At 36.6% G+C, this 23659-nt stretch overlaps 2 protein-coding genes across 3 annotated transcripts in view; one reads left to right on the top strand and one right to left on the bottom strand.

The window, feature by feature from the left end:
- Positions 1–13359, bottom strand: part of RPGRIP1L (RPGRIP1-like) — a 121361-nt gene extending 108002 nt beyond the window's left edge. Inside the window, 5 exon segments of the mRNA XM_012652658.1 lie at positions 1539–1682; positions 2974–3076; positions 8056–8354; positions 11482–11623; positions 13275–13359. Coding sequence (XP_012508112.1) covers positions 1539–1682; positions 2974–3076; positions 8056–8354; positions 11482–11623; positions 13275–13359 — 773 coding nt within the window.
- A 2936-nt stretch (positions 13360–16295) lies between these two features.
- FTO (fat mass and obesity associated) overlaps positions 16296–23659 on the top strand; it is a 406389-nt gene continuing 399025 nt past the window's right edge. For both annotated transcript variants that reach the window (XM_012652666.1, XM_012652665.1), the window contains exon 1: positions 16296–16386. In XM_012652666.1, coding sequence (XP_012508120.1) covers positions 16342–16386 — 45 coding nt within the window. In that variant the 5' untranslated portion in view covers positions 16296–16341. The remainder of the gene's footprint in view (positions 16387–23659) is intronic.

Below are 23659 nucleotides of genomic sequence, written 5' to 3'. Positions count from 1 at the left end.
TGTAGACCTTATTTGGATTCCAATCAAATGAATAGTAGAGAAACATTTTCAGGGAAGTTTGAATATAAACTGGTTATTGGATGTTATCGAGGAATTGCTGTGAATTCTGTTAGGTGTGATAATGGATGGTGGTTATGTTAAAAAATATTCCTTTTCAGACAGAGATACATGTTAAAGTATTAATATTTCCGGGGAAGGTGACATATCTAACTGGGGTTAATTAATTGAAGAAAATAGGGCAGGGCTTGGTGGATCATGCCTATAAATCTCAGCACTTTGGAAGGCTGAAGTAGGAAGACTGCTTGAGGCAGAAGTTTGAGACTAGCTTGGGTAACACAGTGAGATCCTATCTCTACAAAAAATACAAAATTAGCTAGCGTGGTCGTGTGTGCCTATAGTCCTAGATACTTGGGAGGCTGAGGCAGGAGGATCATTTGAGCCCAGGAATTTGAGGCTTCAGTGAGTTGTGATGGTGCCGCTGCACTCAGCATGGGCAACAGAGCAAGACCCTATCTTGTAAAAGAAAAAAAAAGAAAAGAAAGTAGAGGAAACAGACAAAACAAGATTGGTAAGATACTGATAATTGTTAAAGCCGAGTGATGGGTACCATGGGGGTTCCATATACTACTCTCTCTACTTTTGTGTATGCTTGGCCCAGAAAAATAAAATAAAATAAAGGAAAAAGAACAGATAAAAGCCATAAAGGGAAGAAAATAGTTCAAGAAAGAATAAGGTAAAGTCTTGTTGAAAGTATAATGTCAAAGCACAAAATGAGTGAACTGGCATTAGGAACCAAAAATGACAAAGGAAGATGGGAAAGAAAATACTGCACATTATAAAAAGTCAAAAATGAAAAGGTGGCAAGGAGATTACTGACAGGTCCCAGAGTAATCCCTAACAATCAACAGACTGTGACACAAACTTTGAATATTAGGAGAGGTAACATCTTTTGGGGACCAAAAACTGATACCATATTATGGAATTTACTGTCTTTTAAGGTTGAAAAAAATTTTAATAAGGCTGAACTTATGTGCAAGGTATGCCAACAGCTGAGTTCCTGTCACCCATATTTCTCTAGGTAGCTACAATCAAATGGTATCAGAACTTCTTGCAAGCTACTTCGGAGGCTGAGGCAGGAGGATTGCTTAAGGCCAGGAGTTTGATGAGACCAGCCTAGGCAACAACAGGGAGACCCTGTCTCAAAAAAAAAAAAAAAACAAAGAACAAACAAACAAAAAAAACCAACTTTCTGCAGTCTTGGAAAATGCGGCAAATGAACAAAGGAAACAAGATAAAACAAGATAAGGGTGATTTCCACCCATCAGAAGCTGCTTGAAAGCAGAGCAGGTTATGGAAAACCATCTTTAGACTAGAGTTGTTGATAGTAGTTAGTAGGTCTAGAGTGAGGTTATACAAAGAATGTTAAGTAAAAACATGATTTTAAAATAGACTAGATAAACTTATCCTTTTACAGCACATGATAAAGTATTTTAAACTAATTTTGACCTTATCAAAGCGATATTTCTGTTTCAACATACCTTTGATCTGTAGCCTGCTGTTCTCGAAGCTGAAGAAGAGATAACTCAATTTCATTTTCTTTTCTCCTCAACTGAGTTTTCAGGATCTCGGCCAAGTGCTCTAACTCTTCTATCTGGCCTCTCTGTGACTGAATAACGTTTTCTCTGAAAAAAAAAAAGAGCCTATATAAGAATTTGTAGTTTGAGGGAAAATGTGCAGTATTTAAGATCAGTGCAAAGGAAGTTCTTCATAATAAATAGCAAACAGAAGTTAAAAATTTTAGCTTAAGTGCCTCTGCACTCAATGGAATAGGAGCAGATTCAATGTGACAATTTGGAAATACATATGGAATAATGCAAGATATTGCTTTTTACAAGATAATGTCTTGGGCAATGGATTGGATTTTGGTTCAATTCAATTAAGTATTTATTGATCACCTACTACGTACTCTACCATCTGGTCTTCAGATAATTTATATGCCTTTCTTCTTTCATATATTCACATCTGCCTATTATCACCCAAATTAACACTTCAGAGAGATATGGCAGGAAATTTGCCAAACATAACTTGTATTCTCTGGCATGCATTTATTTCTAGCATGTCTGGCAGCATCCCAGTGTAATGAGCCTCAGGAAACTTTTATCAACCCTGGCTTTTCAGCTGATTATCAGGTAACAAGATTATGTCTAGTCTTTTATTTTCCCACTGGCTAATCATTATTGTAACTGATATTTAAAATATTCAAAAGGAAACATTTTAAGGCCATAGTATTCTCAAATAACTATCTAAAGTATGTTACTCTTTGTGTTATGTTTTCTTTCCTTACTCAGTATTGTTATTTTTTTGATGATCCAGGTGAAGGTCTATAAACGAAGTGGAACCTTACCTTCATTTGTGTGACCTGCAGACACTGAAACCATGAGGCTTTGATTAACTGGAAAAGTAAGCTAAATGTGGCAGAAGTAACTTTTTTGAAACCATGATATGATGAAGAATGCAGTACCATAGAATCATATGGAAACAAAATCTGAAATCCATATGTATCTGATAACTCCAAACTTTTAAGCCACTCCCTCCTTTTTTTTTTTTTTTTTAACCACAAAAAGAGCTAATTGATTCAGGATCTAAAAATATTACCTGCGATTTTCTGCTTGTAAATCTTACACTATTCTAAATGACTAGACTTTATGGTATTCCTTTGGGAGTAAAATCATAAATAAAGCAGAGTATTTTATAAACCCTTCCATCAATACAGTAAGTTGTTCATTTTCCTCATTTTACTAAAAACATATTAGATAATATCTGTTGTCACCCTACAGAAACATGGCTGTATTTTAGTGGAGCAAATTATTTATATGTAACCCAATTTTATTTAAAATAAAGGAAAGGGAGGGATTAAAAAAAAGACATGATCAACAAACAAAGTTCTAAAATGACCACAAAAAGAACACATACAAATTTCTTATTTCTCCTCTGGCTTCTTCAAGTAAACTGTTGTCGTATTTTGTAAGCATTGGTTGTAGTGTTTCTGCTACATCTATGTCTTGGAATCTTATACCTAAAAATAAAGTAATAAAATATGATTATAGCAGTGAAGTTAGAAAAGAAGGATCTTTCATTTGCTATCATAAGGATATTTGTAATATAGCAAAATCTCTTATTAAGTACTAAGAGTTATGTGTTCTATGGTAAAGAGAATTAAAAATATACTACTCTAGGGAATATTAGATCTCAGCCACCAGTAAGGCATTAAATAAAACATAGCAATTGCCCATTTAACAAATTCTGCTGTAGAAACCAAATTACCTAGAAATAATTTGATTCAACTTAAGATTTAGAACTCCTTCAATAATTTCCAAAAGAACCAAAGTCTTTAGTTCAGCTCTGGACAATGTAAACTGAAGATGAAGAAAAAAAGGTTTCAAAAACTTGACTTTTTTTGGTGTTTCTGGTAAAGGTTTTTTGACATTTCTGATAAAGGTTTTTTGATTTTGATTTCTTTTACATTTTTTTTAATTTCAGCATATTACAGGGGTACAAATGTTTAGGTTACATATATTGCTTTTGCCCCGCCCGAGTTAGAGCTTCAAGTGTGTCCATCCTCCAGACAGTGATTTTTAAATTAGGCATTTGCATTCCTTTTCCTTACATGTTTAAGTCAAAATGTTTTCTGTATTTTGGTTAATTCTATCTCAATAAGAAAAATCCATATTTAAACAAAGGTTAATTTGGGAATGGATCATCAACAGAATTCCTTTAAATAAAACATTTCTCTGTTTCATTTAAAATATATTTTTCTTCTAAAATAGTTATATAAAATTTTACAAAGATAGTTCCACTGCTGAAAATGAGACATATCTTTAATTATGTAAGTTATTTCATATTTATAGAATATTAAATTATTTAATGGTAGATAAAATATGACAAATGATTTAGATTTTAAAATGGAGAATAGTTCCAGATAAGAACATACAGAACAAATTTGTGCTTTTTAGAAAAGTTTACTTCTACAAATGAGAATTTTCATTAGAATAATGGAACTATTGCTCTTTCCAAAGCATTCAACATCTGTTGCCCTAATCTGAAAGAATAGAAAAGTCTCTGCCTAACACATTAAATATTAATAGTTCACTGTGTCAGAATTTGCCAATTATATTAGGTCATTAAATATGAAATGTCCAATTTTGAATCAAAAGTTTAAATTATTACATCTCAAAAAAGAAGTACAATTAATTGAAGTATGTGCCTAAATTACCAACACATTTTTGACATCTTAGTGGTAGCTTGCTAGCGCCAGCAGCGAAGCAGCATAGAGAGCGAGTGGCGATGAAATTGTGAAAGGCATTTTCCATGGCTTGTTGAGAATTGACTATTTTTCCTTCCAAGAAGTGGTCTGAAGCCTGGAAGAAGTGGTAGTCAGTTGGTGCAAACTCTGGTGAATGTGGTGGATGACAGAGAGTTTCCAAGTCCAGCTTCTGTAGTTTGAACATTTTTTGTGACATGTGGTCTTGCAAGGGGATTGGCCTGTCTCTATTGACCAATTTCAGCTGCTTAATCGCAAGCATCCTCATCATTTTCTCCACTTGGTTGCAGTAGACATCCACTGTAATCGACTGATCAGGTTTCATGATAATACCAGTGCTGGACCACCAAACAGACACCATTAGCTTTTTTGATGAATATTCAGTTTTGGACAGCATTTCAGCACTTCATCTTTATCTAACCATTGTAGTGAATGCTTGCAATTGTTGAAAAGAATCCATTTTTCACCCTATGTAACAAAATGGTATACAAATGGTTCGCCTTTATGTTGTGATGGCAAAAAAAGGCAACCTTTGAGATGATTTCTCTTCTGATGCTTGTTTAATTCATGCAGTGCCCATCTATCCAGCTTCTTTACCGTGCCCCTTTGTTTCAAATGGTCCAATATTGTTGGAAGAGTAACATCAAACCTTGCTGCTAATTCACGTGTAGGTTACGATGGATTCACTTCCACTACAGCTTTCAGCTCATCATTATCCACCTTGATCTCAGGTCACCCACATGTCTCATTTTCAAGATTAAAATCACCAGAAGGGAACTTCTCAAACCATCTACATACTGTGCATTCATTAGCCATATCCTTCCCAAACACTTTGTTGATACTTTGAGCTTTCTGCACTGCATTGATTCCACAACGGAACTCATATTCAAAAATAACACAAATTTTTTACTTATCCAAGGTTTCACAAAAATTGCTCTAAAAAAATGTGAAAGATAATCACAAGCCAAAACGTGCATTTGAAAGAATGATGTACCTTCATAATAAAAAGAAATAAAAAACCAAGAAATGTCAAAGTAAAATGTCAGAGATATCAACTGTCAAACTTAGTACTTAAGGAAATTGGACATTCCATACTTAATAACCTAATATTTTGGCAGTAAGGCTAATTCTTAAACTTTCCTACATAAATCATCAAAAATTCAACATTACTGGGAGAATTAAAAAAATACTCAAAACGTATCTTAAAAGTTATAGTCTCATGGTGATTTGCCAATGGTTTTATAAACATATATTTTACTTTTTAAATTGATACACAATATTTGTATGTGTTTATGGCATACGTGTGCAATTTTGGTACATGCACACAATATGTAATGATCAAATCAGGGTATTTAGGATATCCATCATCTCAAACATTTATCATTTCTTTGCACTGGGAACATTTCAAATTTTCTCTTCTAGTTATTTTGAAATATACAATATATTGTTGTTAACAACAGTCACCCTATTGTGCTATCAAACACTAGAACTTATGCCTTCTATCTAACTATATGTTTGTACACATTAACCAACTTCTCTTTATGAGCCCTCTGCCACCTCCCCACATACCCTTCCCAGCTCTTCGTAACTATCATTCTACTCTCTACCAAGGATTATATTAATATTTAAAAACATATACAACAATCTTGAAATTTTTACATTACGTTGATCACACCTTAAAGCAGTGCTTCCCACCCTTTATCCTGACAAGGCACAAGTAGAAAATAGTATTTGTACAGCAGCTTGTGGGTAAAGGCTGCTTGTAGCCAGAGAGGGTCTGGGGTTCCCACCCAGCAACCCCAGGCTGAGATATTCCTGACAAGTCTTGCCTAAGTCCCAGCCTCAGAGGCAGTCCTGAAGAGTCTATTAAGGTTGCTAACGTATCAGCTTTGGTAATGGTGCCTCAAGTTTATTCAGAAAGACAGTGATTAAGAAAGTATTCATCATTAACGTTTTGTGCCACTTCCATGTCCTGGACTCTATACTGAACAGTGAGTAAGGTCCAAATCACTAAGAACATACAAACATAAGGAGAAACTTAAACCATGTAGTCACATTTTTACAAGACCCTGTTGCTCTGTGGCTTTTTTTTCCTTATAGGGAGAAATGTCCATCAAACTCTTCTATTTAAACAGCAATTTATAGCACTAGATTAGTTTGCCATTTTAATCTAAAAATTGGGATTTATTTATTTATTTTTTATAGACAGAGGTCTATGTTGCCCAGGATGAACTGAAACTCCTAGGCTCAAGTGGTTTCCCTGCCTCAGCATCCCAAGGACTATAGGTGTATGCCATTGTGCCCGGCTTAGGCAATATTTTTATTTAGTATAACATAAAAGACCTTGCAGACCTTAGAGATCACCTTGCCGAGTTATGGTCCCAGATGGCAAAATTAAGATTCAGAGAGGATAAGTGACATTTTAATGGTAAAATATATTATTGTGGAGCTACCATCCGATCTCTTATCTAATCTGGCGTTATTATCACTCCATTTTATAGATGGGGAATGTGAGGCTGAGAGTTCAAGTACTCTCTTCTATGTAAAGAAGTTAAGTAGCGGCAGTATTTTCTGATTTATAATTCATTATGCTTACTTTGGTTATATTCAAAGTCGACTGCCAATCTCACAGAGCTAGGAGTAGCCAAGCCCTTTCATCCTGCAGCTGCCTCCTGCTTGTGTGGAGGCCTTGTTGACTTCAAAGGAAGTCTATCTAGGGAACAGAGAGTGTTAACATTTTGGCTTAGAGAGAAAACTACAACAAATTTTTCTCCCTTTCTGTTCATGTGGTGTTTTTTTTTTTCTTCCCCAATAAACTGAAATTAAAGTTTAACATGATTCTTCATATCTCTAAAAATATTTGGTCTTTATGTAAAGTATATTCCAATAAAAATCAATTAGAGCTAAAACTTTATTTCTTTTTCTAGTAGTTGACATTTTAAAAATGTTCCTTAAAATATTTATTGACTTTTAGTTCTATTACAATAAAGTTTGTGGGTAGAGAAAACTGAGAATTTTTATTAGAAATATTCATGTTCTATATTAAGTCTTATCTATGAAATTGAATTGCTTTGTAACCTGGGTAGGTTTTAGGTTACCCATTTTCAAAATGAAGAAAGTGATTGGCCTCTGATCATTTTCGGAGATGGAAGAGACCTTATGGTCACTTACCTCAATCTTTTTATTTTACATGTAAAGAAAACTTAAGTGCAGAATGATTAGGAAACTTGTCCAAGGTCACCAGCTAGTTAAGTGGAAGAACAAGAACACAACATTCCACTGTTATGCTGCCTCCATACAATAAGAAAGATTTCAACATTTTTGCAAATTCGATAAAAGATCTTTGGATGAAGAACTTAAATGTGATCATTCAAAAGACTTTAGTGTGATCATACATAAGCAAACTAGCTGGTTTCCCTAATGCCTGTGTCTGCATGATTTCCATCTGTATTATAATCAAGTCAAACTCAACTCAAATTTTCCTTAGTTCATACATGTCTCTTCTATCAGGATGAACAGTTATGTGGAATATTTTCCTATACAAATGTGAGACTGATCTCATGATTCTTAAATGATCTTCATTACAATACTCTTTTATAAAAAAGCAAGTCAAAAATTATTTTTCCAGAGACACTTAAAAGTATGAATAATACAGAAATAAAACTTTGTGTTTGTGTGTGAAAACAATCTATTACAAGACTTAACTTTAGAATTTAACATAAGCTGTGTTTTACCTTTCCTGGGACATTCCTGTAAACCTGCATTTTCATTCGCTTTTCTACGCCCAGTGTTAATACGAGATTGTATGTGATTGTATGGAGTTTGCCTGTAACCCTGGATTTGAAGTTGCTGTTTGGCAGAAATTAGTCTGTTTTTGAGGACTTCATTTTGTCTTTCAAGCTCATGAACTTTGTCTTGCAGCTGCTCAATCATTTCTTCCATTTCCACATCTCGTCCCAGCCGCTTGGGGCCGCCACCAACCCGCTCATATCTTTTCTTGTCATTAACTAGCCGTATTAACTTGGTGGCCATTCTAGGGAAATAATAAAAAGATGAAAAGGAATGTGAGAAGTCAGCATAAAATGCATTCTGTTGAAAGGAACATAATCACTGTGAAGACTTCAGTGCAGAACCTGAATAATAAATTTCAGGTTTTGATGTAACTATTACTGCCTGTGAAGAATCCTTTGATGATAATTGAAACCACTGGGCAACAATCTGCTTTATAGCACTGACAAATAACAGTTTCCTAAGGCTTATCATTTAAGGTTAGTAAAGAGAGGACACATATTTACTCCATATGTTCCTGAAATGCAATTTTTAACGCATGACCTTATATAGGAATGCTGTATGCACTTAAATGTAGTTACAGATTGTGGATGTGGTAGGTTCTATCTGCAATCCACAGTAAGTTAACTTTTCAAAAGTGTGTTAAGACTATGCAGCATTTAGGTAATATATTGTTTTCAGTTTCTCTAGGATTAAGACACATTATACATATAAAAATGTTAGAATGTACAGATGCACACATACAAAGCCAATGAAAAATTCAAAAGAAGCCAAAATGCACCATTAAATGTTGGTTAGTGCTCAAGAAACATTTGTGTTTAATGGTAGAAAATAATTAGATGCAAAAAGTATCATTTTAATGCTACCTTTAGACATAAATCGTGCTTTTGACATCTCAGGAGTTTATACCTTTGATTCTTTTAAGTTTTGATAGAAACTGGTTAGACAGAACAAAAGACAGAAAGGGCACATGGGGGTGATGTAATATACACGTACGGAAAACATGCCTGACAGTGAATGGAAAAATCTTGGCAGGACAAGAAAGAAAAGGTGGCTTTGATGAGAGACACAAGTTCAAGACTTTACAAAATTGGTCGCACATCTTCAATAGCTGATTCTAGTTTATAGTGAATCTATTTTTATAAAGATCCAGACAGGAGATTGAAAATAAAAACACACTTCATTTTTCTTTAAATGGGGTTTGTTTTATTTTAGTATGGTTATGGACAGAAGCTTTTACTTAAGACAACAAAAGTGAAATAAAAAAATCCTTAATAGCTTTGGGATGTTATAGAACAACGTTTTTTTTTTTTTCTCTTTGCCCTAAGCAGAGTCCTCTGTAAATGCGGTAGTAATACATGTCTATCTACACTTCTGGCTACTCAGCCTACAGCATGTGGCATTGGGGAGATCTATGCATAACATAATCAGTTAAGATTGTTTTCTCTTTCCCTTGAGGCACACCCATTAAGCATGCTTTATAAGGGATATAGGATAATAAAAACCAAGATTCAAGAGTACCACAAACACTCTAGTAAAATAGTCAATGGATTAGTTTCTTTTCCACCTAATCCAGAGAATGATATATCATTGGGAAATTTGGCCAGGTATCACAGTCCAAGAGTAACACACTCTACCTAGCCCTTTAATGAGTTTAGGGTCCTGAGCCCCAACCGGTGGCCTATCCATAAAAATAAGGTAGTCATCTAAATGAGATGTCAATCTAAATACTTGAATCTTCTGTTACAGAAAAAATGTTCACACAGAGATATAGATTACATTTAAAAGAAAGACATAGATTTAATATGAAAAGGTAGTCAATAGCTAGAGAAGTGTCTTTAAATTCCTTAAATGATGTTCAAGTAAACTTTATCAAGAAACATAAGATTGCATCTGTTTGTTCGCTAATAGCAATTCTATTCGTTGGAATTGATTATTTTATGATACTGAAGAGTCATAAGTGATCTGGTAAAGTTTGAGTACTTATTGAAAAAGGTGGTTTATAAAAATCTATATTTACAGAAAGCGGTACTAATTACATCTTAAGGATAAATTTAAAGACAGTTTTACCCATGTATCCAGGTCACTGTCAGTGGTGTAAGACTGAGAAGGAATTTAGAACTTTAGGTCAGTGTTCACTGGATCACTGCTCTCATGGCTGAGTAAAACAAAATCCCATGAGGTTAAATGGCTTGAACATACCATAGGCTAGTGGCAGGGAGATAACAGAACACATACATACATCTGACTCTTAGCCCAGTTCTTTTTCCCATTAAATGACATGGCTCATTATTAAGTTGTTTTTTGTTTTCTGGCTAGGCCAAATTACTAATGAGGTCAAGGTTGTGAATTCAATTATTTTACTGATCAATAGGCTTACAAAGAAAAAAAAATGTTCAGTGGTCATAGACTACCTGTCACATTCTGACTGGCTGACATGTGTGTGCTACTGGTCAGAAACGGACTCAGGCAAGGGAGTCACATGTCTTGAACAGCCATCATGACTCAAAAACCAACTCAAGTAAAAAGGCCTGCACACATCAGGTTATGGGCTCCTAAGACAAAGTCCACAGAGTAGAAATTGAACTGGAATTACTTCTTTAAGATGAATTCTGAGCAGGAAAGAACCCTATATTTTTTCTTCGATGGCTATATCTCACCTTTTCTTTGAACCTGGAATATTATTATGAACACTGACCTCCTCATGCTTACAAATGGAAATGTACTTTTTTGTTTTTAATGCCATACATTCGGAAGATAGGCAAAGTGTTTCTGAATAACAAAGAATTAAAGAATATTACCCTTAAATCATTCCTGCACAAATTTTTTGCACATAAATCAAAAGTGACAATATGTTTCTTTAAAAACAGTAGAGGCTCTCTGAAATAAATATAGAATCTAGACTAACCCAAGCAAAGTTAAATATGTTCTGGAGACTTAAGTGATATTTTCATTAGTAAACCCCAAATCTTAAGGGAACATGCATTCTAACAAGTTAGAATAGTTAATTACTTTTTAAAAGTTTCATATTAAAAGAAAAACATTTAAAAACAGATGCTTTGGCTATTTGCTTATTAAACTATAAATATTATTAACCCAAAAGTTATTTATAGATATGATATACTCCTGGCACTCTTAGCTATTAGCCCTTTTCTTTCAAATAGCAACTTCAGACATAATAAACACTTATATAATCTTTTTGGTTTATTATTGTAGTTCGCAGGATTTTCCATTTTTAATAATTGTACTTATTTGCAACCTGCCTTGTTCCAAAAAAGATTCAAGGTGTGGTTTTCAATTAAGTTTATAAAAAACCATACCCTCCAAACTTTGAGAGTCAAGAAAAAAAGCTAAAAGCTTTTTATCATAACCTTTTAATTTTATCCTCTTGCTTGCGGGCATGCTGTTTAAGTAAAATGTTTTCATCATGCAAACGCAAAAATCTGTCTTCCAGTTCCTCACGACTGACACGTGACACTGCCTGGCGAGACTTCATGGTCCGTGCTGAAGTTTCTGCAAAAATGCCAACGTAATTAATTGTGGGATTATTTAAAATAGTCTCTAAAAATGAAAACTATTGATATTAATATAATCTCTGATGCCCTCATCTTAGATTTTTTTTCTTTGTGACCTACAATTGAAATTGCTTTAGAAAATGCTATAGCATTGTTCACATCAACAATTTGAGGTGAGAATAAAAACCTTTGCTATTAATACTTTACATACAGTATTAGGAATCTGAGCAATAATAGCATCCCTGCAAAAATGTATTCAAGTAATCATTCTGTATGAATATAACATGGAACTCTGATTCAGTAACGACTTTCCACTTTATATGCTGGATGTTGTAAAACTAAATTAAAAGTCGGAAAAGTCAGAATATCTGAAACTTTTTTCTTTTTTATAAAGGCAAGAGTGAGCATAATTCTGTAAACACATATGATTAAGACATTTTTCTGAGCTATAGAGTTGGGTTATAGAAAATAAACTAAAAATTCTAAGACAAAACAAACAAAAAAACCCCCTAAAATTTAACAATTATCATTTAAAAGCTTCACAAATCATTTCCCTATATGCTACTTTACATACTTTTTAAGAAGAACTTTTATATCCTGTAGCATGTGTAGATATCTTTTTACAAACACTTAAATTTTCCATAACATTATGAAGTAGCTCAATTTTCAACAATCCTCCAGTAGAAACAAAGAACAAACTGATAGAGATTAAAGTCCTACGATGGGTTAATGAGGACAAGAATTGAACTTGCAGATTATCAAAACCCAATACATAGCTTTGCAGACTTAAAATTTATTTGTATTTGAATGCCTAATACTCCCTCAAAGATTTAGAGCAAAGCTTATACATACTTTTTAATTTTAACAGTAAAATCTTTATAGCCAAATTTATCTTTTTCAATAAATAATATATTGACCACCTTTCTGAGGTATTTCAAGGTGGCCATTCATACTGTTCTAATCAAAAGTGTACAAAGATTGCCTAGTGGAAATATTTTAAATATTTCTTCTCAGTAGCAAATGTAGTGGCATGAGAGTATGGCTGACACGTTGTACAAACATAAACATAGCTCTATACTCTAAATTGTTCTTTAAAGTAGTGCTTTTCTTTCTCAATTTGAAAGTGCTTTTTAGCCCTACAGTAACCATTAAGTGATAAAAGGATAAAGAAAACCTTTAATGTATATTAATTTGATAAAAAAGTCACTATCACTTGCATAAATAAGGTATTTTGAGATATTCTACTTAAAAGTCAAAAATTTTAAAATACGGCATTTCCTTCCACATAAAATTTAATCATAAAGAAATGTTTTAATGGTGAATGTGATTTAAACCAGGCTATTCAGTTTGGAGGCTTGATAGTCTCTATGTAGTTTCTACTGACGTGTGGAATTTTAAAAAGATGATTTATAACAATTCTTTATCAGAACAGAGGGGGATTTTACATTTTCTATGAGCTGTTGATAATTGATGCATGCGGTAAAATACCATATGTGTTCTAAACCCTCCATCTTTTTGTTTAGTCCAATCAAGAGCTACATAGTTACTTAAACGGTTTGGTTTGTATGAATATCAGAAATACTTTAAATTAAAAGTAAAGAAGTCCCTGATCAAAGTTCATAACTGTAATAAATAACAGCTGGTCATACCTTGTAACCCTCCCATTCCAAAGAGGTTTAGACCTGTATCTTTCACAGGCAGGTCTCCTGCAGTCTCATCGGCTGGACCAGACATTGCCTATCTGTGGAGAAAAGCAAATTCAAATAAACTCTTTCCAAGTTACTACATTAACTACGCAATGGAATGAACCAAATGAAATGAATAACGGACTAGAACTTTAATGGCCATCCTACTGTCCACATGTGCTGCCTGAAGAAGATGAAAGCTTCTATTCTAAAAGTAATACTACATTCAATCATGGAGATGGTGTTCCTGTCAACACCATATTTCCTATAGTTTGCTTAGGAAATGAAGTAAGATTATCATTTAAGAAATACTCCCTCTCCATCCCTTCCCCCTCCCCAACCCCTAAAAGAAAGCAGGTATCTCAGAAAAACTTAGGTCAGGAACTTGATTCAAATGGTTGTTCTATCATTTACCAGCTGGTCAAGTTGCCTAACCTCTCTGAGTTTCAGTCCCTTAATTTTAAAAATGGAGAAAATAATATCTATCTCATAGAGTTATTCTAAGGTCAGCGAGATGGTAAATTAAAAGAACTTAGCACACATGCCTGGGATGTCAATATTAATGTTAATGTTCTGAATATTAATGTTCTGCTTGATGCACAAGTGAGTGGGTAGTTCCAAGTTTTGTGAAAAAGGTTTCATAAATTCACCAACTGGGCATGTTTTTGTTGTATGCCGCCTTCTTTACCGCCCAGGTTCCAGGGTTTAACTACCTCAACGCATAGGCTGTCCAGGTAATTCTGATATTTTTACAGTTTCTATTCTTTACAGAGATATACCACAGTAACTTTATTTTGTACATGGATGTGAACGGTTCCTACAATGTCTAATAAGGAAAAAAAAAGATTTTACATTTCATTTCAATCTACATAGAAAGCCAAATGCAAACTGTCAACGAAGATACTCTAAGGCAGAAAAATTCTTAAGCTCTAAGATGTTGGTTACGACTGGGAAGACCAAGAGAGTGGCAAGCTTATTTGTCTTGTTCACCACTGTATTCCTGGAGGCTGGCATAGAGTTTGGCACATTCGCTGAGTAGGCATTCACCAAATAGTTGTTGAATGAATGGAGCCAATGGGACTTCAGGGTCTGTGAACTCAGAGATGGTTTACAAAATTTTGTATATTTATGTGTATATACATATATTTTGGGGAGAGGATTCATAACTTTAATTATAACTCACAACCGCATTTTGCTGTGACAGAAACAGCTAACAGACAAATGCCTGGGAGATCATCTACTTCTTTTAGAAACACTGCTACAGAAACGTCAATTTTTTTTTTTTTTTTTTTACTTTACTCTATGTCTAGTGTCTTCCACAGAAAGGTCAATTTTAAGATTCCATTTCAACACAGGCCACATGTGAAAATGCTTACTTTTCCATGATAGAGTTAAGGTTGCTTTTATAATAACAATAATGATGATGATAGTGGTGTTAAGATTTACTGAATGCTTACTATGTGCCAGGTACTGTTCCAAGTGCTCTGTTTAGATGAATTAATTAACTGTCCCACAATATTCTTATGACATTCTTAATCAAATGACACCTGCTTTACAAAACAGGGAGCCAAGACACAGATTAAGGTAACTTGCCTGAGGTCACACATTTAGGAAGTACTTGTCTCTTGATATATTTGGTTGTCTCAACTGGGAAGGAGGCGGGTGCTGCAGGCATCTAGTGGGTAGAGGCCAAGGATGCTAAACCTCCTACAGTGCATAGGACCTCCAACAATGAATTGTCTGGCCCAAAATGTTAATAGTGTGGAAGCTGAGAAACCCTGCACGGTGCTGCAATACCTCTTCAATACCACCTCATGCTATCTCTCCTGGCTCACCATGCTTCACCTACACTGTTCCTAACCTTCTTCAACTTCACCGTACCCTTGTCTTGCTCAAGGCCTTTGCATTAGCTGGCTCCTCATTCTTTGGAGCTCAGCTCAAGCGTCATTTCCTCAGTGAGGTTTTCCCTGACCATCAATGTTACTCTTCCTGCCAATTTCTTCACTGTTTCTTTCTTTTATAGCAATTGCCTCTATCTGAAGTTACCAGATAAAATTATTGTTTGTCTCCACATAAACATCTTGAGATGGGTATTGGTTTTCTTCACAGCTGGTCAAGAACAGTGCCTGGCACATGGCAGGTACCGACATCAATATTTATTGAATGAATAAATGAGGCACTGAGACTAAAGTGTTGAGCAAAGTCTCCACCTTTCTGGAGCTAACAGATTATAGAAGTAATCGGACAATAAGCAAACAAGTAATTAAGCAAACAACAGGCCACCCAGGAGGTTTAGGGTCTAACAACCAACTCCTCATTCAGGGCAAATGAGCGAACTGTGTTTGTAACCTTCTACTTGCAGGATTTGGATAGGGAAGGCAATTAGCAGCATCAAATCTCATTAGCTAAGGTTCAAGGTTGGCACATAAAATTTCAAATTGGTCCTGGACGTGGGGCAAAAAGGCGGGCTGTGATTCAGGCCTGAAGGATGTGCCAGTGTCTCGGGCTGAGCTGCTTTTTCACGTGAGCAGAACTCTGGGGCCTTATGCAGGCCACAGAGCAGACCCTAGGACTCTGGTCCTGGCCCGTGCTGCAGGGGGAGGGTCCGCCATCCTCCACCCACCCCCATCCTCCCCCAGAATACTTACCGAGCCACTCTCACTCCTCCGCCCGCTGCCGTTGCTATAGCGCCGACGGCGTGTTGGGCGGCTGGCTGAGAGGAGCACGGGAAAAACATGGCGGGGCCCGTTGCCTCCTGGGAAATGTAGTTCTCCTTCGTCCCCAGCCTGTCGGCTCGCTGCGTAGCGGACTACGCTCGCCCAGCTGTCGGACCTGGGAAATTCTTCTCCTCGAAACCCCGGGGCGCTCGCGGGCGTCACCGCGGTGCATTCTGGGAGCGGTAGTTCTCTGAGCTGCAGGGGCGAATGGCTCCGGGCGGGAGCAGGACGCTTAGAGAACTACATGCAGGAGGCGGGGTCCAGGACGAGGGATCTACGCGGCTCGCGGTGGCGAAGGCGGCTTTAGAGGCAGCATGAAGCGCACCCCGACTGCCGAGGAACGAGAGCGCGAAGCTAAGGTATGTCGGACTCCTGGGGACCTGGGGTTCTTTGTGAGCTGGGAGCTAGGGGCAGGGAACCGGAACGGCCTGGTTTCATGGCGAGTGGATGCACGGTATTAAGCCAAGGGATGACAGGGCCTTGTCAGCAAGGGACCTGGAGACATGGGGCGAGGGGTATGTTATAAATTCGTGCTGCTCAGGATGCAGGCCAAGTCCTGTTGGATTGGCTCAGAAGTGAGAATCGAGACAACCATTTCCTTGTCCTACTTCTGTACCTATTCCTTGATTAAATTTGTAGCCACCCTCGTGCCTCAGTTTACCGGACTCTCAGATGACTGTGATTATACCACCTGTGCTTTCTATTCAATAATGGTCTCTGAGGACTGAGATCGGCTTAGATGAAATATCTGTGCGGTCAGATGTGTTTATTTGGCACAGTGGTCTCGGTGGCCTGCTGATACAGTGTATGCCTTTCAGCACCGTGGATATGAATGTTTACATTGCTATCTAGACTCTACCTTTGGTGTTCGGGTTCTGCTAATTGCCATTCCATGGGATGACAATAATAATGCCAGTAGCAAATTTTTTTGGTTTGTTTTTTTAGCATTTATTATGTGTCAGGCACTGTGTTAGGTTTATAATTTTTATATTATTATTGTAGCAGATTGCAAGGTAAATATGTTACAGATGGAGTATCAACAGTTTGTTTCACAGATGAAGAATTGTTTTCCTTTGCCTCATTTGGAAATTCAGGTCCTATTGCTTTGTCTAAATATATTGGGAATCTGTCCACTTTTTTCCCATCGCCACTGCCGTGGACCAAGCTACTATTATCTTTTTAATGGACTGTTGTAGTAGCCTCCTTATTGGACTATACTCACTCCACACCCTAACTTAACTCCGCTGCCACCTTCTCTCCCTTCCCCCAACAGCCAGTCTCTTCCACACAGTAGAGTATAATCCTTTCTAAGTGTGTATCAAATTATGTCCCTTTCCTCCCGCCTTACTCTGCCAACCACCTGTTTAAAATCTTCCGTGGCTTTCTGTTGTCTTAGGGTAAAAACAAAACTTCACATGGCCTAAAAGATCCTAAATGTGCCCAGATCCCCATTGGATACAAGCCCCCGGGGCATAACACTCTGCTTTCTGCCTTCCTATCGACTACTTTAGCCTTCTTAAAAGTCCCTCTTTCCTGTATTTCAGTTAGTCATAGGGCCTTTGCATATGTTCTATGATAGGCAGATATTGGCAGTGAGGATCAGTGTTAAATAATATATACACTGTTCTTGCTTTTGTAGAAAGTGAGTCTGTCTTAACGCAATGTACCTAAGGATTTAAAACATAAAATCTGCTCTATAATGACCTCAGTTATAGCAGCATTTCACAAGGGACCTGAAGTTTCCATGCTCGAATTAGCATGTGATGTGGGTAATATACTATAAAGGTGGCACAAAGAGGGAGACCCTTCTGCATTATTCTACAAGAAACAATTAAACATCACCCACTGACATTGTGCATGATGCCTTTCTCACCTTTCAGGTTTATTTTTAAAGTAATTCATTTATTTTGTAAATTTATTGAGCATATATCCCAATGCAATATATTGGGATTATAACTTTGGCTAAGATAGAATCCCTTCTCCAAATGAGTTCTTATTCTATTGAAACCAGAGCCGTCGCCTGTGAGGTGGTTATTAATGTCACCTATATTTTAGAGATGTGGCAACTGAGGCTTGTAGAAGTTATGACTTGTCCAAGGCCACTTGGTTGCTAGGTGGAACTAGCACTCAGAGCTAGGTCTTCTGACTCCAATTTCAAGGCTTTTTCCCATTTTATGCTTGTGAAACCTGTTGAGTTGACAGAGCAAGTTGTTGTCTTCCTGTTTACTTTTAAGAATTTCTTCGCTCTTTATTTAAAATTTGTTTACTTATGAAATGTTATTGATTAGAACAAAGTATAGGCAGTTGTTTTACATCTTAAATATAAAATGTCCAATTACTCATGAATTATTTTCTTTTTCTAATCAACTTTATTGACATGTAATTTATATACAGTAATTTACAACCATTTATAGTATACAATTCGATGAGTTTTGACAGATGTAGTTACCTGCAAAACCACCACAATTGGCATAGAGAACATTTCTATCCCTTCTAAAAGTTTCTTTTTGTTCATTTATAGTCAGTCTGTCTGTCCACTTTGGCCCCCAAGTAGCCCCTGATGTGTTTTCTGTCTCTATAGATGATTCTGTATTTTCTAGAATTTCATATAAATGGAAGCATACAGTATATATTCTTGGATCTTTTTTAATTCAGCATAATGATTTTTGAGATTTATCCATGTTGTTGCATATTATCAGTAATTTGTTCCTTTTTATTACTGAGTAGTAGTTCGCTGTGTGGATATGTCACATGTTGTTCATTCTTTCACCTGTTCCTGGACATAAGAATTGTTTCTGGTTTTGGGCTATTGTGAAAAAAGCTTCTATGACCATTCATGTATAAGTCTTTCTGTTTTCATTTCTATTTGGTAGTACCCAGGAATGAAATTGCTGAGTTATATGGGAGTTCTTTGTTTTACTTTATAAGAAACTGTCAAACAATTTTCCAAAGTGATTTTACCATTTACAAATTTTACCACAAGCTTGGTGGCTAAAAACAACAGAAATTTATTCTCTCAGGGTTCTGGAGGACAGATGTCTGAAGTCAAGGCGCAGACAGGGCCACACTCCTTCTGAAGGCTCTAGAGGGAAATCCTTCCTTGCCTTTTCCAGCTTCTGGTGGCTCCCGGTGTCCCTTGACTTGTGGCAGTATGATTTCAATCTCTACTTCCATCTTCACATGACCTTCCTTTCTGTGTTTCTGTGTCTCTAGTCTACTTCTTTCTCTTATAAGGATGTCGGTTATTAGATTTGGGTCCACCTTAAATCCAGGATCATTTTATCTTGAGATTCTCAAGATCTTCAACTTAATTACATCTGCAAGGAGCTTTTTTCCCAAATAAGGTCACATTCATAGGTACCAGGGTTTTGGACTTCTACATCTCTTTTTGGGGAACAATATTCGATTCCACTACACCATATTACATTCCCACCAGATGTGGGAATGTAAAATGAGAGTTCTACTTCATATTCTTGGCAACACTTGGTATTGTCAGTCTTTTAACTTTTAGCCATTCTAGTGGGTGTGTAGTGGTATCTCATTGTGATTTTAATTTGCGTTTCAGTGATGACTAATGAGGTTGCATATCTCTTTTTGTAAGCTTTATTGAGGTATAATTTACACACCATACATAAAATTCACCTGTTTTAAATGTATAATTCAGTGGTTGGTAGTATATTTACAGAGTTGTGTAACCATCAACACAGTCTTATTTTAGGACATTTTCATCATCCCCAAAAGAAACCTTGTGTTCATTTGCAGTTATATCCCAATTATACCCCCATCCCTAGGCAACCACTAATCTATTCTTTGTTCTCTAGATTTGCCTTTTCTGGACATTTTCATATAAGTGGAATCATGCAGTGTGTGGTCTTTTATGTCTGGCTTCTTTTACCCAGCATAGTGTTTTTGAGGCTCATTCATATTGTAGCATGTATCAGTACTTTTGTTCCTTTTTATTACATGGTAGACAGTATTCCAGTGTCTGAGTATATAATATTTTGTTTATCTGTTCACCAGTTGGTGGACATTTGTTTCAATTTTTTGGCTGTTATGAAAAATGTTAATATCAACATTTGCATACTAGTTTTTGTATGGATGTATATTTTCATCCCTCTTGGGTAGATACCTAGGAATGGAATTGCTGATAATATGTTAAATCTATGTTTGACATTTTAAGGAACTGCCAAACTATTTTCCAATGTGGCTGCACCATTTTATATTCCAACTAGCAATTTTGAGAGTTACAATTTTGTCACATCCTTGTTACTGTCTGTCTTTTTAATTGTAGCCATCGTAGCAGGTGTGAAGTGGTATCTCATTGTAGTGTTGATTTCCAGTTCTCTGATGGGTTATAATGTTTAGCATCTTCTCAAGTGCTTATTGGACATACATACATATCTTCATTTGTGAAGTGCCTGTTCAAAATCTTTGCTCATTTTTTTTTGTTGGATTGTTTGTGTTCTTATTATTGTTTTGTGAGTTCTTTATATTTTATGGATAGATGTCCTTTGTCAACTATATGTGTTGCAAATATCTCTCATTCTTTTGGTTTACTTAGGGGTTTTTAGTAAAGGTCCAATTTATCAATATTTATTTTTATGATTCATGCTTTTCGTGTCATTCTTTATCCCAAAGTCACAAAGATCTCTTGGTTTTTTTTTTTTTTTTTTTTTTTTGAGACAGAGTCTCACTCTGTTACCTGGGCTAGAGTGCTGTGGCATAAGCCTAGCTCACGGCAACCTCAAACTCTTGGACTCAAGCAATTCTCTTGCTTCAGCCTCCCAAGTAGCTGGGACTACAGGAGCGGGCCACCACGCCCGGCTAATTTTTCTATTTTTAGTAGAGATGGGGTCTCGCTCTTGCTCAGGCTGGCCTCGAACTCCTGAGCTTAAGCGATCTTCCTGCTTCGGCCTCCCAGAGTGCTAGAATTACAGGCATGAGCCACCATGCCTGGCCATCTTGTTTGCTTTTTAATGTAAATGTTGTCAACCCCATAATGGATAATTACTTTTGGTTTTTCTTTTCTCTTTGAAATAACTTATATTATATTTTCTTCCTTGCGATTGCTTATGCTATAGACTTTTATACAGTTTCCAAGTTTGGAGGGTGATGAAGAAGGTTGGACCAAATATGTAGCTTTGCACAATACATTTATGTATATAAATTTGTGTTAAACCATAAGAGACTACCATACCATATTCATGCATTTTTAAAATGAATATTTCTTATAAGGCATACAGTGGAATAGTCCAGATTAGTATTTGATGGCTTGAGTTAGAACCATGGCCTTTATCATTTCCTTGCTGTTGGGATGGGGGGTTCATACCCTGTTCCTCAGTTTCTCCAGCCAGACAATGGAGTCAAGAATAGCTGCTTCTGTGGGTTTCTTTGAGGACCCAATTTAATAAGTTTCGTCCGCTATTGCCGGGGGCAGAGTAGGTATGGCCTTGACTGAGTTAGGTTGCCTGAGGGGCCCTCTGCTGGTGAGGGGCTGGCCCTGTGCATTTTTTCCAGGTAATGTAATTTATTATTTTGAAATGATTTAAAACTGATAGAAGAGTTTCAAGAGTAGAACATAGAGCTCTCATAGCCCTGTTGTCCAGATTCACAAGTTAACATCTTGCTGTGTTTGCTTTATTGCGCTTGCTCTGTCGCTCACTCTTTCTCTCTCTGTGTATATATATATATACACATACACACATATGAACCATTTTTTTAATGAATCATTACAGAGTAAGTTGGAGACATCAATCCTCTTTGCCCCTAAATAGTTCAGCATGTACTTCCTAAGAACATGGACATTCCTTTATGTATAAACACACTCAATTGTCAATTTCAGAAGACGTTAACGTTGATATAATATATTATTTAATCGAAAGTCCATATTCAAATTTTGGTAATGCTCCTAATAATATCTTTTATAACATTTTTTTTCCTGGTCCAGGTTCTAATCCAGGATCACACATAACCTTTAGTTGTTATATCTCTTTGGTTTCTTCTCATTTAATCTGATCCCCTTTAATGCCCTTTAAATTTGTTCCTCATCCTTTCTTTGTCTTTCAAGACACTGATGTTTGTGATGAGTTCAGGCTATTTGTTTTGTAGAATGGCCTTGTATTCTTTTTTGTTTTTTTAGACTGGGTCTTGCTCTGTCGCTGAAGCTGGAGTGCAGTGGCACAGTCATTGCTCACTGCAGCTTCAAACTCCTGGGCTCAAGCAATTTTCCTGCCTCAGTCTCCTAAGTAGCTAGGACTACAGGCTCTTGCCACTGCACTGGGTTAGTTTTTTTTATTTTTTGTAGAAACAAGGTCTCGCTATGTTGCCCAGGCTGGCCTCGAACTCCTGTGCTCAAGTGATCCTTCTGCCCTTTGGAGGAAAGATGGGGGCTACTAGAGATCACGAATTTATAACCCATGTATTCGTCCTGGTTGTAGATGTGCTTTCTTTGGCCCAAACAGACTGTGTTTGGATGTTTCATAATTATTTTATAATATTTAAAAGTTGAGGGATTTTACCTAAAAATCTGGATATCTGGCTCTCTTGACAACCAGGAGTATCTGGCAACACTGGGCATCTGTTTTCCTAACTCGAGTTGAATAGTGGCTGCTCTTTAGGGTGGGAAAGGTGCTTTCCATTTGCCATAGTCCAGTTTTGCCCACTCAGTCACAGTACCGTGGTGTAGGTTGTGGGGCTTTAGACGCAGACTCTTAGAATCGATTCTGCTCCATCACTTGCTTGAACAAGCAAGCTTGTTCTTCAGCTATAAAATTGGGGTGATATTTATGGTTGTGGTAGGGATTAAGTGAAAAAAAATCTATCACCTTGAACATTCCTGGCATACCGTAAAAATAAATGTTATGATCACCATCATCTCATCATCGTCATCACCACCACCACCACCACCACCACCTCCACCATCTCCACCATCTCCACTACCACCAATCTGACCCCAGTAGATATTCAGCATACCGTAAAAATAAATGTTATGATCACCATCATCTCATCATCGTCATCACCACCACCACCACCACCTCCACCTCCACCATCTCCACCATCTCCACTACCACCAATCTGACCCCAGTAGATATTCAGGATATTTATTCTATAAACTTATGTTGAGTGTCTACTCAAGTATGTTTTCTGAACTGGGATTCCATTAACTTCTTTCCCATTAACTTCTTTCCTATGCATCCAGAATGGTATTAGTTGTGTACCACCCTTTACAAAATTGAGAAAATAGTCACTGAAACCACTGTGTTCTGTGGTTCAGATGAGGAACCTGGTTAAGTGCTGCGTAATGTACTCAGCACCTGGGTCAAGGTGGCAGATATGGTCCAATGGAACTGGCTGTGTGTCCATGGAAGGTAGATAAGCAAGTACCAACACTAGGGTGGTGAGTTTTATCATGGGAGCTGTACATGGTAGCAAGAAAGATCTAACATGAGGTCATGAAATTCCTCCCTTAGGAAGATCTGCTTAAAGCTATAGTAGCCTTATGAGATGCCTAAGACTCCTTAAGAGGTTTTTTAGAAATATTAAAACTGTTTCATTAGTCATGGAATAAAAAGGTGTGGATGTTTAATTCCAAGTTAGCTTCAAAGATTCTTATGCTGGCTTAGGTTAGATCAT

This window comes from Propithecus coquereli, unplaced genomic scaffold, assembly GCF_000956105.1.
Source record: "Propithecus coquereli isolate 6110/MARCELLA unplaced genomic scaffold, Pcoq_1.0 Scaffold395, whole genome shotgun sequence".
Classification (NCBI taxonomy): Eukaryota; Metazoa; Chordata; class Mammalia; order Primates; family Indriidae; genus Propithecus; species Propithecus coquereli.
Note: the sequence above shows the minus strand (reverse complement) of the source record. Positions and strands in the feature narration are given on the sequence as shown.